Below are 14420 nucleotides of genomic sequence, written 5' to 3' on the forward strand. Positions count from 1 at the left end.
CTTCACGCTCCATCGACATCTTTTTTCATCCCATGATTTTGTGCCTCCATTTCTTATCCTTAGTAATTGGCAGCTGAATTTAACAAAATGGTTTTGTTGATCTGTTTACTTCAGTTCATCTCCTTTTTAATGTCTTGTTACGTTCAGAAACGTGAAATATGAACAGAGCTGTCGTCTAGCACAGTGGTATCTCTGCCAATCCATTTCAAATTACCTGTAGTTCCTATGGCACAGGAAATTGTAAGTTTTCAGAAATCATGTTTGCTTTCAACAAGTGAAATTTATCACTGATATTGGAAAGAGTCGGGATTTTTTCACAGCTCAGATTGTCGATCCTATGGTCATTCCTAGGTACAATTAAACTTATACTGCTATGAAAATAATGCAACTGATTTCTTTATCAATCTTACAAGCGTCCAACGTTCGTAGGGCAATGAGAACGTGTGACCGTTGTAAGATAGATAAAGAAATAAATTACAGTGATAAAATCTTTGATGCATTACCCTACCCGGAATAGTCCAGAAAAAGGGCACTCAACAAAGTCAGGAAGAATTTTTAGAGGAAATGTTGCGAGTACATGGAAGAGAGAAAACAAGAAAATAGTTGCCCTCCTTTTATGCCTGAAATTAAACAAATTACTTCAAATATGTAAGAAAGTAAATATAAATTTGTGTATACCTTTGATAAGACAGTAAAAAAACAAAGTAAGTAAAAGTAAATTGGAAAGAAAAGACAGTTATGCAGAAGATGTAGGGGTTTTATACATAATTAATTGCAACAATTGTGGAGACAAATATGTAAGAGAAATGCGCAGGGGAATAAATACTAGAATCAAAGAACACAGAAGGCAGTGTAACTTAACTGGCAGGGGAGTGCTATAGCTATACAATAGCTACGAAAGGTTGACACGTTTCCTATCTTGCCAAATGAGGTATTTAATCCTAAGAGTGGACATTTACGAGCGTACTGTCCAACTTTATTCACAAGTGACTTCGCTTTAAAGTAATATATGCCATGTGTGTTTGTGCTTACTTTTAACGTATGTACTAATATATATATATATATATATATCTATATATATATATATATATATATATATATATATTATATATGTATATATATATATATATATATATATATATATATATATATATAAGAGGTATATACAAGTGCACACATATATACACACACATACGATGCAAAATTTAATTAGGGTTATATAGATAGATAGATATATATATATATATATATATATATATATATATATATATATATATGTGTGTGTGTGTGTGTGTGTGTGTGTGTGTGTGTGTGTGTGTGTGTGTGTGTGTGTGTGATGCATTTATAGTTAAGTTTTGTGTGCATTTATAGTTAAGTTTTGTGTGATGAAAATTATGATCAATAATTCAAGAAGTTATATCTAAATAATATTGGAATTTTATTTAGTGAAAAGGATTATATTTTTTTCACCAACCATTGAAGTAATGATTATATAAAGCTTTGCCTTAGTTTAATTAAATTTATTTCTGATAGTTCTAATGATGATGATGATAAGACTGATGATTAATTCTGTGATGCATTTAGTTATGTTTTGTGTGAAAAAAATTATGGTGATTAATAATTCAGTATGTTAATTTCCGAATAGTATTTGTCTTATTTAGTGAAAAACATTTATTTTGTTTTGAAATATTTTACCAGCCATGACAATAAGATGTTACATATATAAAGCTTTTCCTTCATTTCATTAAATTTATTTCATAAATATCTAAAAGTCCAATATAGTGTGTGCATATATTTCTCTTTCTCTATAACTATCTAAATACCTATCTATATCTCTCTGCCTATCTCTATATGAAGCCCATCTATGTCTACCTATCTATTACCTATATATATATATATATATATATATATATATATATATATATATATATATATATATATATATATATATATATATATATATATATATATTATATATGTGTGTGTGTGTGTGTGTCTACCGAATTTTTACCTATATCTACTGAAGCTTTTATCTAATTCCACCTGAAATTTCTTCTGCACCATCTGGCAACACTGTTTGACGTAGAAGGACTCAAGAGTAGTTAGGTAATTAATATGGCTTGTTCCATCAATAATAGATAAATGCTTTTATTTATTTTAATTTTACATATAGAGGCATGATTCTTTATATTAGAATATCCTGGTTTACTCCGTTTCTGACCCGTTCTAAAACTGTATTCCACATGGCTACAATATCTCATCTGCAGTAACCTGCGGCTTGATCCAACATAAATATCGGGACATCCTGGGCACTTGAATTTATAAATAATGTTGGATCTCATGAAGGTCTGCAGTTTGTCCTTATAGCCGAAGAATACGTCAATCTTGATTGGATTGATTGGAATTCATTGCATTTTAAGGCAGCCAAATTCATTTTCGATTATTTGTTTAAGTTTGGCAGAAAACTTGTTGTCAGAGATAAATGAGATTGTGGCATATATATTTTTCTTTAAGACAGCAGTCTCTTAATGACTTATAAACCATATTTTCAGGATAGGAGTACTGTAAGAAAAATTTGACTAAAAATAATATCTCTTGTGAAAGAGAGACCAGTTCGAAGAATAACGAAAAGCCCTATAAACCAAAGTGTGAATAGAATTCAGTTTAAAGTTCTTGAAGCATGAACTGTAGAAATTGTTAGCAAGCCCAGTGTATGATTTTTTCCTATACACAGATGTAGTAAATTCACCATTGGCTCTGCTAACATTGATATCTATCTAATGAGGGTAAAGAGTTGTTTTCCTTTTCCATACTATAAATTTTATATTTTCATGTTGACTATTAATATGGGCCAGAAACATCTCTTTACCAGGGTTCTTTGAATAGCGCAAAAGTATCATCAACATATCGTCTATGATAGACAAGTTTACACACATCCGGACAGTTAGTTAAAAATGTTTCTTCTAAAAAGGAAATAAGAATATTAGCAAACACAGGTCCCAATGGGGAGCCCATGGCAACTCCATCGACCTGCGATAAGAGGTGACCATTAAAAACAAACATTGAGTCTTGCACAGCAAGCTCAAGAAATGTCTTAAATAGTTGTCTGTTAAAACCATGAAAAATTATGTGATCGTCATAAAAAATCCTGTCTAAAATAATGCCGATGGTTTCATTCAGAGGCACGTTTTTTCAAGATAGTCAAATCCTCTTTCGTGAAGAACGGGGTCCAAGACACTTTTAACTTAGTATAAGTCTAATGTAATAGAAAGGATAACTTAAGCTGTAAACCACTTAAGTCATTTACCAAGTTCAAACCCTTGAGTCTCTGGTAAAGCATTTCGAAAGGAAAATAGAAATCTGTATACTTCGGTCTGTAGGATGGTAAACAAAAATCCCAGCCAAATGACAGCAAGAACTCCTCTCTTTTGGAGAGAACATAGTCAGAAAAATTAAAAATACAATAATTTCTATGATTAAAATTGGGAATAACAACACCTAGGGCTTGTAGTTTCTTTTGATGTCGTAATAGTACAGAGGAAACACAATCATTTGCAAAGTCGTAAACCAGTTTCTGATACAAAAATCGGTCAACAAGTGATAAATCTTGAAATAGCTGTTCCCGCAGTTAACAAACAATCGTACGAGTGCTTTAAATAAGTTTTTTGTCTCAATCTCCTTCCTACGTAGCTCGCCCAAGGGATTTCTGTAAAATTCAGTGCGATACAGCGAGGTCTTGTAGAGCCTGAATCTAACGAACATCGGGTGTACTTTGTTTAGCAGACAATACTGTAAGAAATCTAAATCACATTTGGCTTTTTCTTCCTTTAAGGTAAATTTTCCAACTTCCTAGAGGTGGCCAGCTAGGATGCGGTGTCGAAGGAGCTGTGAAAAGTGTTGAATACGGCGAAGTTTCAGCCTGAACGCAAAGAGGAAGACGAAAAGAAGCCGATGCAACATCACGGACGTGTCCAAGGATTCCAGGCGAAGATATTAAACAGCATTCAGCAGGGTCCAATAAACACATCAAAAAGGCCACATTTATTCATAAGAGACATTTCGCGCATTATCTGTGTGCATCCTCAATCTGCAAGAATAACATACAATACGTTAAAATTTACAGAAAACTTTTTAAAATTATAGTTGAGAGAAAGAAATTTACAAAAATTAAAATTAACAAAAATTAAAATTAACAAATTAAAAAAGGAACCAGTTCTCACCAAACCATCCAAAGGAGAAGGAGAAGAACGAATGACCAAAACCTGACACCAACCTACGACTTCAGTTATGAAAGATATACTTTTCAATTTATATTAAGTTTAATTTTTGTAAATTTTTTTCTCTCTCAACTATATTTTTTTTAAATCGTTTTTTTGTAAATTTTAACGTATTGTATGTTATTCTTGCTGATTGAGGATGCATGCAGATAAAGTACGAAACGTCTCTTATGAATAGATATAGCCTTTTTTGTGTTTATTGGACCCTGCTGAATGCTGTTTAATATCTTCGCCTGGAATCTTATATATATATATATATATATATATATAGTATATATATATATATATATATATATATATATATATATATATACATATATATATATATATATATATATATATTATATATGTGTGTGTGTGTGTGTGTGATGTGTGTATATGTGTGTATGTATATATATATATATATATATATATATATATATATATATATATATATATATATATATACATATATATATATATATATATATATATATATATATAAAGGTTTTTGCCACGAAGGAAAAAAATGCAAAGCGAGATAGGCAAGCACTTTCGGTCTAGTTCGACCCTTTACTCAGTGCCTGAGTAAAGGGGTCGAACTAGACCGAAAGTGCTTGGCTATCTCGCTTTTCATTGTTTTCCTTCGTGGCAAAAACCTTTATTTATACATAGCATCACATTTTATATACTTGATCAAGTTATTCATAAATATAATATATATATTATATAATATATATATATATATATATATATATATAATATATACACATATTGTCTGTCACCTCCCTCCTTCGTCGGTACTAAAGCAAAACGGATCAATCTATACATACTATAATATATATATCTATATATATATATATATATATATATATATATATATATATATATACATATATATATATATATTGTCTGTCACCTCCCTCCATTCGTCGGTACTAAAGCAAAACACGGATGTCAATCTATACATACATATATATATATATATATATATATATAGTTATATATATATATATATATAGATAGATATTAGATATATATATGTATATATATTATAGATACTACTCCCTATATATTTTATATCATCTACTGATTGTATGTATATATAATATATATATTACTATATACTAGATATATATATATATATATATATATATATACATGGATATAGATATATATATATATATATGTATGTATATATATATATATATATATATATATATATATAACATATATATATATATTACTTTAATCATCCATATACAAGGAAATGGCAGCCAGCACCGCTCAAAAAATCTGCTAAATCTAACAAATTGTCACCCTTTTTCCTATTTTGAGCCTGTTTAAGAAAATATGGCAGCATAATAATCACCCTCGAGTCTCAACCTTTTGTACCATTGCTGGGAAAAGGACCATTGGATGGATTTTAATAGCAGTAAGCTCATATACAAAAGTAATAACATCAGTCATACGAGGTTAGTGGAAAGAGCACTCATCAGAGAGATTAAAGTGACAGAAGGAAACAAAGGTTTTAAATCAAAAGATCCCATAAGCGAGCTTTTATGTTAAAAAAATCTAAGATTGACCCTTCTGACTTGGAGATTAGGTTTCCTGCCCAACAGAACGATGGTGACCACTCACTTATCACAAGGGTTAATCACACTAACCATCAGATGAGGATATCAGAACGACAGGAGGGATTAACAACTCTCAAGAGAATTGAAACCAGGACAGCCAGCACATAAATGACAGCTCAACAAGAAGTTCCAGAATACTGGGCCTTGACCCAGTCTGACCACCACATCTCTTGAGGAAGGGCCACAGTTAGGGCCTGAAAGTACTCGAGTTTCAAGTAAAATACTTTGGCAATACGTACAAGTAAACAAGTTATTCGCAGTAATTTTGTGGGTTTCTTTTCCCATCTGCGAAAGAAAACTGAAGGAAGTTTTTGTTTGGTTTTGCTTATAATAATAATAATAATAATAATAATAATAATAATAATAATAATAATAATAATAATAATAATAATAAATGAATGTACTAAAATTCTATTTAATGGTTAGATAATGAGGTTCGTGTAAAAAGAGAAGGTAATTGGGTAGCACTTAGTACAGTCATGCCATCAGACTTTCAGAATGTTAGAAAGAAGGTTAATTACTAACTCGGAGATCTTTTACTAGTAAGAAAACCCGTTCTCTCTCTCTCTCTCTCTCTCTCTCTCTCTCTCTCTCTCTCTCTCTCTCTCTCTCTATGGACAACCATTTGAATCTGATATCCCTCACTTATTCTGGTGTCATAACTCGTACATGAATCCTTTGAAGCCTCGCCTTGTGAAGAACGTCACCATTCGATGCATTGCAGGACCCTGGAGAACGAGTTGGAACGCCTGAGGTCGGGAGATGTCTTGAACAAGTGTGAGGTGAACATCTCCGAGGTTGAGTGGCGACCTGCAGACGTCGTTGGGGAAGGTTCTTTCTCCACAGTTTACAAAGGAACTTATTGTGGTACGGAAGTAGCTATAAAGGAACTTAAATTTAAGCTGTCTCAGGTTAGTTAATGGCCATTTTTTATTTGAATCCACGGTTTTTTTGTTTTTTTTCGTTTATGCATTTCTATGACATGTTATTGTACTTTTCCTAGATGTTGAACGTTATTGTATTTAGTATTTAATTAAGTTCTACTATTTTGACAGCTGAAAGGATGACGCTGAATCTAGAACTTAATAGATAACTAATCATATATGGTTTTCTTGTAAATTTGATTTAATCATTCAAACTGAAATGACACATCATTATTTATTTAACGGAAAATTCCAATTAAAACATCTCGACGATAAAGGAAGCTATAGTTAAACCAAAATGTCGTGGCGGGTGACAAGGTTTTTCGCGGACTAGGTATATCATTCGCAGGTAAGAACATTTTGGTCATTTTACCCTTATGTTGTTTTTATTTCTTCTAAACACGACCTCGAGTAACCTTTGCGTGTGTGCTAAAATGGAATATGGACAGTAATCAGATGGCTTGAAATTATGGCATTGTTACAAGATCTGTGATTATTATTTCCAAAAAACACACAAAGAAAGGAAATTCATTAAGAACAACCAAAATTGACTCTTTCTTTCTTTAGAAAACGAAGTACAGTAATTGACAAATCTCAGGTATACAAGGGATTAACCTCGAGGCTGAGATTTAAAAGGATAAATAGATTTAGCAGAGCTGCATTCTTTTCCTGGCCCCACCCTAGGGATCTTAGAATCTTGAAAAGAATTTTCTATACTTTAACATCTAAAATGATAGTCTATCAAAGAAACACAAAGGCAAGGTATGGTTGACCCTTTGCAGCATACAGATGTCGAAATTAGAAAAGAGATAACCTTTTATAATCTTTTAATTGTAATACCTATCCCAGAGTAAGACTGCCTCCAAACTCCCTGTAAGCCAAATTGATCTTACTGAAAGATTTTATCGGGTACTGGGGTCACGTCTTTAAAGGATTGAAATTCCGGCTTGCATGATTAGGATTTAACTCGTCATTATTCAGCCATAAAATTCGTTCGATTATTAATCTTCGTCTATATATAACAGCGTTTTGTCACGCACTCTACTCACCCTGTAAAGAAAGTATTTGCAGAAGTGTTCTTCTGCTTCAGAATGGAAAGCTCGGAAGAAACTGGGACGGGCCCTTGACCGATGTGACGAGAGTTTACGATTGGGGATGTGAAGCTACCAGTATTCCATGTGTAATCTATTGATGATCATTTTTAATAAAGGAAACAGGAAAAAATATAAGAAACGAAAGTGTGGGCGGAGGGACTGGTCTCGCACCATCCAGTACAGAACTTAATTCAGCTTTACTAATAAACCGATGAGATTTTCCCTTTGTCTACAAGGGAAAAGGACCTAAACTTTTAGATTCAAATACGAAGCATTATGAAGACACCTCTCGTCATCCGCCACGACATTTTGGTTCGACTATATAAACTTTCTTCGCAGTGACCTAACGCAAGCTATGGTTTAAACTCTCATCGGTTAAGTAAATTTAAGCAATCTGTCTCATCTAGAAGTGTTTCACTTGGGAAGTCCTCTTTCCATGCAGTACGAATGTTCTGTGTATACAACTCTGAGCACGTTTATAAAAATAAATCTATAATTCACATATTTTCATAGTTTTGAGAGCATTTGAATTTAAGGTAAATGCGCATTTATATGCCAAATATTTGACTTTTTTAGTCATTATTCTAACTTAATAATAATAAAAATAATAATACTTTAAAGTACACAATTGTACATATAATAATACTAGATTTTGAACTATCTATTTTTCCATATGGTCAACAGTAGGTGATTAAAACTGGGTAGCTGAGCATGTACTACCTATTGTTGTTATCAGGGCGTCGTTATTTTCACAAGCAAAGTTTTTAATGCGATGGCCGATGGTGTTGCTATAGTCAAACTCAGCCTTGGCGTTGGCCGCACAGTTGCCAGAGTTCTCTAAATACGCCACGACAGTGATGAAGAAATGTCTGATATTTTTTATACTAAGTATGTGGCAATTACTCCGTTTCATAATAAAACTTCAAATGTTTAAGAATGACTAAGTTTTTGATGGGAAAATGAATGTTACTAAAAATGTTTTCCTGAGATTTGGCAACACCTGTGTGCTGGGTTAGTGCTCCGTTGCCACCTCAGTCCGACAAGGTCATTCCGTGTCATGGACCCACCATGTAAACATCTCCCGCTTCTCGCTGCCCCCACTTGCACAGTCAGACTAAGGAAATAATTTATAATGTTAATCGGTACGTTTTAGATGAAAAGGTCAACGGCGGACACAGCCAAAGTAAGCACAAGGACAGTTGGAAGGATTTGCTCCAAAGCATATCAAGAATGGTGGTCAGAGGCTGAACACAAGAAAGAATTTCTCTTTCTCACTCATAACCTTCTCTTTATTGTATATTATGTCTTCAGTATGTCACTTTTACCTTTCTTCCTTGAGGAAACCTGAGCTTTCATTTTTGCCCAATTAATAGCTCCACTGTTTGCCTTCATAAAAGTTCATTTACTAATGGTGATAATAGCATGGAGGGGGGAGTAGGGCAGGGTTTCGTCGTCGACCTTCTCGTCAGAACTCACTTTGAGTAGACTGCCACCAGCTATGGTGTTTATAGCACACCAACAGCAAACAAACAAAATCATTTTATATAGCTTTACAAAGTGCATTTGAATTTTACAGTGGCAGGTTCTAAGGTGTGTGGTTACAAGAGGATTTGCCACGTAAGTTTAAAATTTCCATCGACTGTTTGTGGATAACAAATGAAACAGACTTACACTAATACCACCTTTATTATCATCAAAGGTATATAAAACAAATGGTATTCCCAGACAAAAGAAAGTACGTTAGTTCCTTCATCACTCAGAACAAAAAAAAAAAAAATGCTCTTGGGGCAGTACAAAATTCATGACGTTTTCTCCAAAGCTAGGTTACCACCAGATAACTTAACCTAATTTTCCCAGAACAAGACTTGGCTTATCTTAGCCTACATTCCAGACATCCTAAAAAAACTCAACCTCTCAATAAGTATTTCACCTTTACATCAGCAAATGTCCTCTTACGAGAATCCTGGGTATAATAAACTCTGTGAGATGCTTTTATTCTTTAGCAGTCCGGCTGCACGTGATGTGGTTCTCACCTGACAAATAGGCTATTAGGAATCCTGCTCGTCTCCCAAACAAGGAACTGGGCTCTAAGATTTCACCCTTGGCCTTGAACAGGAACATCACCCTGAAGACTCGTGCTCCCCTCCCGAAATTGTTGCCTGAGAGGAAAAATAAAACTTTCAGTTTTCCTACTTACAAATTCAACAAGGGGCCTACAATAAGGTCTGCCTTTGGTAACATTAAGAAATGTAGAAGCAATCAATGTCATAAAATTGCTATGACAGCTTCCCTTTTAAACAAATCTTGAAACTCATTTCAAAAAACTCTCATTTTCTTACCATATATGGCAGCTGGGACGAACGAAAATGGGACGCTTCATTATCCCGCTTGGCGTCTTTTTTTTTTTGTCGTCTTGCTACCTCTCAGATTAAGACAAGAGTCTTGCTTCTCATTTTCCCGGCACAAGCATGATATTTCTCACAGGTAGTCCATACTACCCAATTTACTATAAATAGGTGGATGAAAGTCGACGAATTTTGGTTACAATTTGGTTATATTATCAAGATTCATGTAAGGCTTTCATTTAGTCTAGCCCACAACACACCCAGGCACTTCACACTTTTATGGGTGGGGTAGACCAAAATTTGTCGCAAAAAAAAAAAAAAAATGATTCAGATGCATCTGCTACATACAAGCAATGAGACTCTACCTCTCTACACTTTAAATCAAAATGACAAGCATCAAGCAAAAAGAATAGTACAGTACATCAGTGCAGTTTCATGAACAGTACCCAGAAAAAAAATAAATAAAACAACAGACCCATCACATAGAGTAGGAATGTTGCACATTTCCTTAACACAGGATTGGGCCTATGTCACAAGGATACACCTCTGGTTAAATACCTTGTTCCCATGAACGTTTTTTTTTTTTTTTTTTTTTTTTTTTTACTACTACTACACTATTTGGTACAAATGGGCACTCCACTTGGGAAACTCCCAGAGTTGAGACAGTAACTGGTAAACATTCGTACTAGCAAGGGACAATGTGTTAACTTCCCCAAGCCCTATAGAAAATCAAGGCACATTTGTGACAGCTCTGCAATACAACACTACACTGCATTTATTGTTCGATTTTCTAGGCACTTGTAGCTCAGAATAATACAGAGTACAGCACACACAACTACACAAATAGTGCCATGAGTGGAGACCTTCAGGTAAACACCTCCCTCACAAAGTTTTCCTACTCAGTGTCCCTAACAATTTTTATGCCCATTTTCCCAAACAACTACGCTACAATGTATAAAAGAAAAAGTTACTACACAGCACACTACCTTACTTAAATACCTGTGTCTAGATAGTCTCGATATTTGGTTCCCTCCATCATTGCGACTCCTGTCATGGAACACAACCTTTAAACCACTGACTTAAGACACAATAAAATACAGTGTGTAAGGACGACTTCATTGCCTTATCACTCTTCTTCCAACTTATAGCAAGGCACATCTCTATTGCCTCAAACACTGTGACCAGGAAACAAAATAAAAATCAACCAGTGGTCATAGCCAAACTTTGGAGAAAGAAAAAAATTAAATACCATACAAAACTTTACAATCTGGTTACTTTATCATAACCTCTGGCACACCACTACTTTGTATTCTTACATACTACAGGAAGACATGCCGTTCACATGAGCACCATCGGCAACACCAACATTACAAAAGACAACATAGTCTGCTAACTTGGCTGGAGGTTTCCTGACTCTTTTTTCAAGTACAACTTCCTCAGAGTCATCCACTTCCTCTTGTTCGTGCTCATTTACAAACCTCTCATCTATGCTATCAAGGAACTTGTCTCTCCCCACATACAGTTTAAGCTTTCCAGCAGCTCTAGTAATGTGAGTTCCATCAAGCACATTCTCAAGTTGGTAGGCTCTAACACCATCTACTACATTGACAATTTTGAAAGGACCTTGCCACTTCTGATTCAGCTTTATGGCTGTATTTGACAAAGGTCCTTCATCATGAACCAAAACATAATTCCTTCGCTTTGAGATACATTCTTTCTTCCAATATCTGCAGCTTCTAGATAACTCTTTGTTATATGCTGTTCCTTGAGCAACTCTTTCACATCAAGTTTCTTGCTGTCATCTACCTCTTCATCAGGTAGTCTCAACTGACCAACCTCTCTTAAAGGGATGCATCCAATGAAAGTGAAAAACAGAGATGTACCCAATGAAGTATGCACAGCTTCATTCAATGCCTTTTCTGTTTCATGAATATGTTCAGGCCAGCTGTTTGGATGTTCTTTACTAAGAATTGCAAGCACTGTCTTTAATGTGTGATGGGCCCTTTCCAACACAAAATTCCCATGTGGGTGGTAAAGAATTGTAAATACTTGTTTTTATACCAGCTTTCTAACAAAATTCTTTAAATTCCAAGCTGCTAAACTCTCCTCCATTATCCATAATAACCAACTTAGGAGTACCAAATCGACATATATCCTGCTTAAATGCAGTAGTAACTGCATTCATTGTCTTATTTCTCAATGGGTAAATCCTTAAGTTGCCTAAAAAAATGATCTATTACTGTTGGGCAAAATCGATAACCACCACTACTACCATAAAGGTCAATTACTATGAAATTCAGGGCCTCTGTAACACGGTTTTTTGGATTTTGCTCCTTATCAAAGCATCAGATGTAGCTGAAAGTTGACATATGTATATTTTACAACTACACACAAATTTTGTCAGCATTATCAATAACCTAAACCCGATAGTTTTAATTTTTATAAGGTAAAAATTATCTAGCCGACGCCATGGCCAATGATTGCGAGCCAAGAGTCTAAAAACATTCATTACGTAAGCAAGGTAAACATCGTTTTACGAAATGTTGCCCCGCCCATCCACCAGACAGAAACCCATTCACTTTAATCCATTGGCTCTGAAACCCATAGTAGTCAAGAAAGGCTAACAGGATTTGGAATTGTCCCTGTGGTTGCAAAACTGTATTTGTCTTACGACTTGTAACTTTATACAGTCAAGAGAAAGCCTGTGGCCATACTTACTATACCCTGAATAGGTAATTATTCAGTTTCTAGTTTAAATCCAATGTTTATGGTCTGATTTGTATTTAGCGTGACGTGATTAAAATACTTGTAATGTCATTCAGGATTTTGAACATATCCATTAACTATTCACTATGCCACCAAGAGAGAGAGAGAAAGAGAGATTGTATGTAAACAGTTTTTATATAACTATTTTTGTTAAAATAAAATTTTTATCCAAAGTAAGTACAAGCTTATATATAAGTACTAAAATCTCCAGGAGACCAACGGATCATCCGATATAATTTTTTTTCTTCTTCTTTAGTCTGTACGACCATGTTGGATACAAAGACTTTATGAATGGCGGAACGATACATAGATGTGGATGGGGTATCTGTGCTAGCGTAGTAATACTACTGTAGCAGTAGTGCCGCAAAATTAGTAATAGCAGCAATATACATGAATTAAACGTTTAGGCCAACTGCTGGGATCCCTGAGGATCATTCTGCACTTCTTACAACTACTCGAGAAATGAGTTTTTATAGCCAGAAGTTAGATTTTCTAATACAACAATGTCCATGATAGCCTTCATTGTTATCCTGAATTATAACAAGGCCAAAAATGGGTGGAGCCTCATGAAGTCATCATTCTGACGATAATTATTGGTGAAGGTTTAAAGCCAAAATACGGTACCGTCTATTTTTTTTTTTTTTTTTTTAGTAAATAGAGTTATCAAATCAAGCTTGTCTACTATGTCTTTGAAAATTACTAACTATTCCCTACATCTACATCTTGTCAATCTGATTGTGACCAATAAAGTAGATTATAATTTCTTAGGACACTTATTTTGGGAGTTAGACTAATAATCGACGTGTTTTTGTATTTATTAACATATTTTGTTGGTTTGTTCATTATGAAAATTATCCGTGGAGAGGATTCAGAGTTCATAAAGGTGTACTCCTTTGCTTATATTTAAATTTTTGTCATTGTTGCCAGAGGTAAAGCCTTCGTTACGTATAGCCAATCATCCATCGAGAAAGAGGGAAGAAATGCTGTCATAAGTTACGTAACGAGTGAGTTCGAAACCTTATCTCTGAGTAAGTTGGCCCGTCTTCAAAAAAAGTCACTTTTACATTATAAGTACCAAATTTATTTAACCTATGTAATCCAGAATACAGTCAAAATTTATGTGTAGATATAATGTGTATTCTGAATAAGCGTTATATCTATGAAATGCATAGATAAAAAGTTATTGCCAAAAAACCGTGTTACAGAAGCCCTGAATCTCATAGTAAATCTATAGCTACTCTTTGACCATTATCTTCAACAAGAGATAGCACTATGATTCTTGTACTGTTGACAGGCCTTACAGGACCTAACAAAATGTGTTACATCTTGCAACATTGAAGGCCATGAGAAATACTGTCTAGGTTTGGCTACACTTTTACTTTCATCTAAATGAGCAATA

General features: G+C 34.1%; 1 protein-coding gene across 1 annotated transcript in view; it reads left to right on the plus strand.

The window, feature by feature from the left end:
- LOC135198604 (uncharacterized) overlaps positions 1-14420 on the plus strand; it is a 65708-nt gene that overhangs the window by 19315 nt on the left and 31973 nt on the right. The window contains exon 2 of the mRNA XM_064226336.1: positions 6618-6804. Coding sequence (XP_064082406.1) covers positions 6618-6804 — 187 coding nt within the window. The remainder of the gene's footprint in view (positions 1-6617; positions 6805-14420) is intronic.

The sequence above is a fragment of the Macrobrachium nipponense genome, chromosome 22, assembly GCF_015104395.2.
Source record: "Macrobrachium nipponense isolate FS-2020 chromosome 22, ASM1510439v2, whole genome shotgun sequence".
Lineage (NCBI taxonomy): Eukaryota > Metazoa > Arthropoda > Malacostraca > Decapoda > Palaemonidae > Macrobrachium > Macrobrachium nipponense.